At 44.7% G+C, this 8,503-nt stretch overlaps 1 protein-coding gene across 1 annotated transcript in view; it reads left to right on the top strand.

Moving 5' to 3' along the window:
* Positions 1-6: 6 nt before the first annotated feature.
* Positions 7-8,503, top strand: part of LOC109487972 (pecanex-like protein 1) — a 27,445-nt gene continuing 18,948 nt past the window's right edge. The window contains exons 1-10 of the mRNA XM_019792099.1: positions 7-173; positions 803-905; positions 1,670-1,823; positions 2,374-2,543; positions 3,148-3,301; positions 4,044-4,076; positions 4,562-4,733; positions 5,589-5,791; positions 6,709-6,819; positions 7,481-7,672. Of these exons, the coding sequence (XP_019647658.1) occupies positions 95-173; positions 803-905; positions 1,670-1,823; positions 2,374-2,543; positions 3,148-3,301; positions 4,044-4,076; positions 4,562-4,733; positions 5,589-5,791; positions 6,709-6,819; positions 7,481-7,672 (1,371 nt within the window). The 5' untranslated portion in view covers positions 7-94. The remainder of the gene's footprint in view (positions 174-802; positions 906-1,669; positions 1,824-2,373; positions 2,544-3,147; positions 3,302-4,043; positions 4,077-4,561; positions 4,734-5,588; positions 5,792-6,708; positions 6,820-7,480; positions 7,673-8,503) is intronic.

The following is an 8,503-nucleotide window of genomic DNA, read 5'->3' as shown; positions in this document are numbered from 1 at the left end:
GACAGACCGGCGCACCGCCACCCGCCGCGAGCGGCACAAGGCCATCCGCCGGCGCGAGACCACGCCGCCCTCCACGCTGCTGACGTCCCTGAACATGGCGGAGAACACGCACCTCGCCATGTCACACGAGGACACCACCAAGGGCGCCGTGCACTGCTTCCAGGACGAGTTCGGTATGTTTTGTGATTCGTGATTTATTTATTTCAAACACCAAAAGCAAACCTTGCAGCAGGAATGAGAATCCCTGAATTGAAAGAGTTTGCGTACAGAAAAAAAAGTTACAGTAGGCAAGGTAAACAATATATACACACCCTCATATACACTATAATACATAAAAAATTTGTACCAAGCAAAAAAACTAAAATTATACAGATGAGGTTTAGGAAAGATAAAACTAGTGATATGTCAGTTCTGTTGTGCTCAATCTCTCTCCATACTCATTTCACTTTTTAAAAGTTTGCCTATACTGATGACCTTTGGTCGTAATTTATGCTGTTATATTTTCGCAGTGCCTGTTAAGTTGGCACAATTCTATTTAGGGTAGATTTTATATTTAAAAAAAGGTCCCGTTCCTGGTGCAGTAATATGGTAGAAAGAAAGCACTCTTCCCTATTGAGCTATTGCACTGGATTGATATAGAGTTGTATAAAATGGCATCCTTTTGTATTAATATTTGTACTAGAAGTACAACAAATGTATAAGAAATGACTCCATGAAAATTAGTAAATTCATGATTATTTTTTAGTAATGGAGATTCCTACTAAACAAACAAACAAACAAACAATCAAACATATATCTGCAGGAAACTGGCTGACGTACACGTTTGATGACAACAGTGCAGGTGTGGCTGTGCCGGCCATCCAGGCCATTCCTGATCCACTGGTGGAAGTGCTGAATGACCAATGGTGGGTGACGTCTGTCCAGTTTGTTAGCTGCAGAGAGAAATGTACTAACAATGGCGTCCAGGTGGTCTCCACCTGACTCCTTTTGCAGGCCAAATGAATAGTAGAAGTCGGCCTAAATATTTTGTGTGCACTGCAAAATGGAGCTTCTCTGGGCAGCTGACTCCTCTGGTGAATGATGTCCCCTCTATAGGCCGATTTCTACTGTTTATTCAGCCTGCAAAAGGAGTCTGGTGGAGACTAGCATCCAGGAGTTAAACACGAGATTCATCTCATCTATTGTACCGTAGTCATAATATTTCACCACAGATGATCTGACAACCAGTTTTTCTACGTTCTTGGTTTTCTGTTCTTAATGTTTCACTTATGTCCATTCTCTGATGTTGTTGTTGTTGGTCATCCTCATCAGAGGTGAAGCATCATATCATGCTTTTTCTATGCTTTCTTTGATGTTATTCTCCCATTTTTTCCCTTGCCTACCCCTTTTTCTTTTATACTACTGTTCTTTGAAATTGAATGACAGTTTTGGCTAGTCCTAATGACAGTGACATGTGGCCTTACCACTTCAGTTGCCATTTCTTCACTGTGCTTAGGAGGTCTTCATATGGACTTAATAGTATGCTTTATTTTGTATTGCACTTCATTGTTTGAGACACAGTCTCTAGGAAATAAGTAGATAGAAAGAAAGATAAGTCATTGAACATGGAAACCCTTCCACCTGTGCTGTTGCCATGGCAACCATTAATGATTGACACGTCCGTCTCCAGGGAGACCGGTTCTTCCAGCTCCTCCTCCACTGTCGTCATCGACAACAAGTCCGAGTCCCACCTGCTGGATATTCCCGACATCCCCGGGTCTGTTGCCAGGCAACATAGGAACCGACACCTGCTGTACACAGACAGTATCACAGAGAGAAATCAGGTAAGGCTGTACACAGACAGTATCACAGAGAAATCAGGTAAGGCTGTACACAGACAGTATTACACAGAGAAATCAGGTAAGGCTGTACACAGACAGTATTACACAGAGAAATCAGGTAAGGCTGTACACAGACAGTATTACACAGAGAAATCAGGTAAGGCACGGTTTTGAGTGGTATCCTCTTTTTTGGTTGTACAGATACAAATATTGAGGGGTATCCTCAAAAGCTTTAAACAATGATTGCAGTTAGATGTGAAAAGGTTATTAGGGGTAACAGGCCGTTTCATGTGATGTAGCCAGCTGCCACTGTGTCACGTGCCTGCAAATCCGGTTTTATTATGCCAGCAATACAGATTATGCCAGCTGGTGTGTTGTGTAAAAGTTACACAAGGTATACTGAGATGTAGATACAGATTTCAATGTTGTCTCTATCAAGAAAATTACAAGCACAGTTCTTTGAAAGTAAGATTATTGTCTTCAAGAATAAAACAAGTGCATCAAAATGTACATCCTCAATCTCCACTGACATGACGATGATGATTGTTGCCAGGACGATGACAACAACTCGACTCCTGACTCCGAGGGTATCAGGAACATCATCTGCATGGAGGAGAAGCCCCCGCCCAAGAAGGTGAAGTACAACTACAGGTTCCCGCTCTTCCCCTGGAAAACCATCAAAGTCACGTACGACAGGCTGGCACTGTTGGCACTTCTAGACAGGTCAGTGGCTTAGGTAGGGTCTACCTGGCTTTAGAGGCGGCTGGAAAGAGTAAAAATTGGCCAAATAGAGGGATAACATGCGTGGGGAGTTGGCATGTTATCGGAGTGGCAAACTGTACTCGTTTAGTTTTTTTTTAGCAGGCCAACTCCCCTGCCATGTTATCTGTCTATTTGGCCAATTTCTACTCTTTCCAGCTGCATCCTGGTAGAGGTGTTTAATGCTACAAGATTCATCATTGTAGTGTTCAAATTCATTATGGACTTTTGATGATGACTTTTACGGTAAAAAGTTCCATAGAATCATTATAGATGTATTAGATTTCCTTTTGTTAAACATGTATTCTTCAAGGAGTGGATGTTCCACAAGATACGCAGTTAACTGGATATGATTTTGAAAATGGTCAGACGTTTCAGGCAGCATCCACTACATTTCGTCACGTCAGTGACTGCTAGTGGATGCTACCTGAAACGTCTAGTATCCAGTTGCTTGAGTGACTGTTACTTTGGTATCTTATTACCTGGATGTCTAACCTTCATCAACGTTCTGCAATCGTATTGTGTTTTAGTACTAACCATAGACCTTGCCATCCTGTTTCCCTTACAGAAACCGTACCATACTAGAGAACATCGCGGCTGTGTTCCTCTCCATGTTAGTGGGAGTTTTCGGCTCCCTGCTGCTCACGGCTAACTTCTTCCAGGACTTCTTCATTTTCCTCTTCTGTGTGATCATCGCTTCCTGCCAGTACTCATTACTTAAGGTGAGAACAACCTCTTTTATCACCTGAATAAAGTATAATCTGCATGTTTGGAAAAGTTTAACTATTCCCCTACTCAAGAAATTTGTACTCTCAAGAATTTTCAACTGACTCACTCAGTCTTAATCAACTACATGTATGTGACCCAATTTTTCAGTTATTTTGGGTTGGAGAACAGTTTAACTTTTCTACATGTACAGTAATTCACCAACTTAGCTGAACTGTCATGTTAGTATCTTATGCACTTTGTTGTCTTTTTGTAACTGTGACTTTCTGGTAAGGCCATGTTGATTTGATTATATGGATGACATCCTCCGGGAGCCCCAAAACTGATGCGCGCGAATAAAAAAAAGTTTTGCAAAAAAAAGTTACTTTTCATTATGAAATCTACGTGGTCATCAGGGTTGAGCAAATGGCACAGAATATGGTTTGGCGAATAATCTAGTCTTCAAGTTCATTTCTTTACAATTTCGTCTTTTTATGTTTGATTTTGCATTGTACGACATTGGTATAGTTTTTATTATTTTTTTTGTAACTTATGGTATATTTTTGCTCATTTTGCAACTGTTTTGTACGATTTACAGTATGGTTGAAAACTTCTTTTTTTTTGGAAACGGCCGAAAATTCATGCGTGCGCGGATGTCATCCATATAATCAAATCAACATGGCCTAATGTATGATTGTATGATCCTCTTGAATGAGAAGTCTTCCTCATTACCCCTGGTACTTTTTTCCCCACTAACAGAGTGTACAGCCAGACTCAGCATCCCCTGTCCATGTAAGTATTGAAGGGTTCATACAATATCATAGATGGAACCACAGTAATTGTTTGAAAACTTTGACACCCAAAAAAGAAACAATGAGAACACATTTTTATTCTGCTTCATGTGGAATATTAGTATACTATTTTGGCAGAATGTAATGCACATGTGCAATACCTGTGTTGTATTGTGCACAGCACTTTGGCTTGTTGAAGTCTTATTGAAGGTCGTATGTAAGGATGATATGCACCTGTTGTTTTCATATGTTGTGTCAGAAAAGGTATCGTCTGCAATGGGCAAAATTCTGATGCAACTTGGACCAAACAGTCAGTGAAAACTGAAAAATGCAAGTTTTGCCAGTTTCCATACAGCACATTCTGCCATAAATGTCTTCAGCCAGATACAGCCTTTACAGGTCTGCTGAACAGTACTACCAAAAAGATGTGTTTGCTACCATGGTACATGTGTGTTCTTCATCCCTCCCTCATTCGCTCGCCTGTAGGGCCACAACAGGATCATAGCGTTCAGCCGGCCGGTGTACTTCTGCCTGTGCTGCTCCCTGGTACTGCTGTTAGACTACACCAGTAAGCAGGCCAGCTTCAGCGTGTACCACCTGTATGGGCTGCCTCTCACAGACCCCGGCCTGCTCAGGTTTGCCAGGGATCTCGTCATGGGTAAGCTTTAGATTTCCTTACTATGTTCCCCAGGCAATAGTAGTATATAGATGTTAGACTACACCAGTAAGCAGGCCAGCTTCAGCGTGTACCACCTGTATGGGCTGCCTCTCACAGACCCCGGCCTGCTCAGGTTTGCCAGGGATCTCGTCATGGGTAAGCTTTAGATGTCCTTTCTATGTTCCCCAGGCAATAGTACTGTATATATTATATATTAGATGTTAGAATACACCAGTAAGCAGGCCAGCTTCAGCCTCTCACAGACCCCGGCCTGCTCAGGTTTGCCAGGGATCTCGTCATGGGTAAGTCAGGGATTTTGTTCGATCTTGTGAATGTTTAGTGTTAGGTTCACTGAAGGATGTATAACCACACTTGACGAATGCTTGGGTAAGACTGATTTTATTATTTTTCTGACATTGATGTTAAGAATGCTGTATACTACTATAAATTTAACATCTTTACATACGTGTTAATAATTGGGTGCACTGGTGCACCCACAGAAAAAACTTGGTGCACAGCTCCAAATTTGGGTGCACTAAGGTGCACATGCACCCAGTATTTCCAGCCCTGCTTAATGATACCACCCTGTGTTCCTGCAGTGCTGTGTTAGTAATGATAACTTGTCAGTGATGGTTAGTAATGATAACCAGTGATGGTTAGTGATGATAACCAGTGATGGTTAGTGATGATAACCAGTGATGGTTAGTGATGATAACCAGTGATGGTTATTAATGTTTTCTGTGCAGTTCTGTTGCTGTGTTTCCCGCTGGTGTTTGTGTTAGTAATGATAACTTGTCAGTGATGGTTAGCAATGATAACCAGTGATAGTTAGTAATGATAACTGTGTATTTCCAGTTCTGCTGCTGTGTTTCCCGCTGGTGTTCGTGCTGGGTCTCCTGCCGCAGTGCAACACGTTTGCCATGTACCTGCTCGAGCAGGTGGAGACGCACATCTTCGGCGGCCACACGACCACCAGCCTCACCGCAGCCTTCTCCAGCGTCTGCAGGAGCCTCGTGTCTGTAGGCCTCGTCTACGGGTTCTGCTTCGGCGCTCTGAGGGTACGTGTAGCTGTTGTTAAGACTGTTTGTTATTGTCACTCTGCAAGAAATGGTGTGTTGTAATCTCAAGTCACACTTCTACATGCTGCATCGCAACTTTATTGTACTACCCTGACAAGTTATGATATACATGTAAAGTAAAAGGTTTACATGTACATTGTAGTTGTGTCCTTGGGAAAGGCACTTTATACTACTTTCCTCACTCACTATAAAATGGGTACCTCAGTTGGGGAGGTGAAAGGTAGTGGAAGGAGAGGGATGGGCTCCACCTTCCTATGCCACACCCTAGCCACAGTGGTTCAACAACCCACTGCTCCTTTGGCCTCAAAAGGCTATGGGACTACCTTTTGTTATACCAGGACAAGTTAACCTCCCTACTGCCCATTGCTAAACAATCCAGCTACCTTAGCAGGCAAAAGGTTAAAGATCATTCTAACCCCGTCTATCTCTATTACCAGGACGCGGTTCTGTCCTCCCAACACGTGCTGTTCTCCGTGTTCTGCGGACTGCTTGTTGCCATGGCGTTACTATGGTGTTACTAACCTGTGATTCCCCCCCCCCCAGGACGCAGTTCTGTCCTCCCAACACGTGCTGTTCTCCGTGTTCTGCGGACTGCTTGTTGCCATGGCGTTACTATGGTGTTACTATGGCGTTACTAACCTGTGATTCCCCCCCCCTCCCCAGGACGCGGTTCTGTCGTCCCAACACGTGCTGTTCTCCGTGTTCTGTTGACTGCTGGTTGCCATGGCGTTACTATAGCGTTACTATGGTGTTACTAACCTGTGATCCCCCCCCCCTCCAGGACGCGGTTCTGTCCTCCCAACACGTGCTGTTCTCCGTGTTCTGTGGACTGCTTGTTGCCATGGCGTTACTATAGCGTTACTATGGTGTTACTAACCTGTGATTCCCCCCTCCAGGACACGGTTCTGTCCTCCCAACATGTGCTGTTCTCCGTGTTCTGTGGACTGCTTGTTGCCATGGCATATCACCTGAGCAGATGTACCTCCGACCTGTCCGTCCTCTGGCAGGTGGGTTGTCTGTTGTTTATGTGAAGCTGGTATAATTGTGAATTTGCGGTAGCACATAGTGACTTTTACCACAAGCTAGCACATGCTGCTAGCCTCTTGCGGCATTAACGAGTTGGCACTGTACTGTTCTTGAGTTACGTGGAGCTTCGGTAGCCTGGGTGCCATCCTCCACAGTTACCGTACTGACTCTCTGTTGTCGCCAGTTATCATCCACTACGGAAGATGGCACTCGGGCCAAAGTCTTGGAGGAGGTGATTTGTAAAAAAGATTTTGGGAAACAAGCGAAAAAGCAATGCGCATGTGGATGTCTTCCATAGAATTAAATCAGTGTGGCCTAATAAGACCAGTGCAATAGCTCAATTGGTGCTCGCTTTGTAACCGGGAGGTCGTGAGTTCAAACCCGGCCGGGTCATACCAAATACTTTGAAAAATGGTACACACTTCTTCTTCTTTCTCTGCTTAGCACATATGAGAAAGAGTGTGGAAAGGTCAAGCACACAGCACTACCAGCGGACTAGCCCCCTGCTGTAGTGCCCTGCACAACTGTGTGTCGCCCAAGGGCTACGGAAATGGACATGGGCACCAAAACCCTATGCTCTGCATGGAGCATGGGTAGAACACAGTACAGTTAACACCTCCCCCCCCCACCCCCCACCCCCAGGTGTTGAGTCGCTGGCTGTTTGCGGAGGAGGAGAAGTCAGATGATGATGAGAGGTCGGACGTGGTGGACCCGCTGCCGGAGAAGCTGCGCCAGTCCGTCGCCTCCCGCCTCAAGTCTGACGCCATCGTCTGCTCCGTCATCGCCATGCTGGTGTTCGCCATCCACGTCAGCACCGTGTTTACTGTGCTACAGGTTTGTTTGTTTGTTTGTTTGTTTTATCAGGATCTCCATTCGTGTTACATAAATTTCACACTGTAACTCACTACGTGACTAATACATGACGGGTTTTGCCAGGCCTCCATCCAAGTGACTTGTAGTGAATCAATTGTCCATACTTATAAACCTGCTTGTCTGACAACTCTCTCACTGACAAAAGGTAGTGGATGCTACCATTTCCAAAATCATATCCAGTTAACTGTTTTTTTTTTTTAGTTAAACCAGCTCTACACAGCTGTGCTTTCTTGGAATCAACACCATGTAGTAGGGTTATTTCTGAAGATGTTTGACTCTTGTTGTTTCTGCAGCCCTCGGTGACAAACGTACTGCTGATCGTAGCCGGTGCGGTGGGGGTGGTGACACACTACATCATGCCCCGTAGAGTTATTCCTGACGTTATGTTTCACTCTTGACTCTTGTTGTTTCTGCAGCCCTCAGTGACAAACGTACTGCTGATCGTAGCCGGTGCGGTGGGGGTGGTGACACACTACGTCATGCCCGTAGAGTTATTCCTGACGTTATGTTTTACTCTTGACTGTTGTTGTTTCTGCAGCCCTCGGTGACAAACGTACTGCTGATCGTAGCCGGTGCGGTGGGGGTGGTGACACACTACATCATGCCCCGTAGAGTTATTCCTGACGTTATGTTTCACTCTTGACTCTTGTTGTTTCTGCAGCCCTCGGTGACAAACGTACTGCTGATTGTAGCCGGTGCGGTGGGGGTGGTGACACACTACATCATGCCCCAGTTCAGGAAACAGCTGCCTTGGCTCTGCTTCGCACACCCGCTGCTCAAGACTCACGAGTA

Source organism: Branchiostoma belcheri, unplaced genomic scaffold (assembly GCF_001625305.1).
Source record: "Branchiostoma belcheri isolate BF01 breed outbred unplaced genomic scaffold, Haploidv18h27 scaffold90, whole genome shotgun sequence".
Classification (NCBI taxonomy): Eukaryota; Metazoa; Chordata; class Leptocardii; order Amphioxiformes; family Branchiostomatidae; genus Branchiostoma; species Branchiostoma belcheri.
This window is presented reverse-complemented; position numbering and strand designations above follow the sequence as displayed.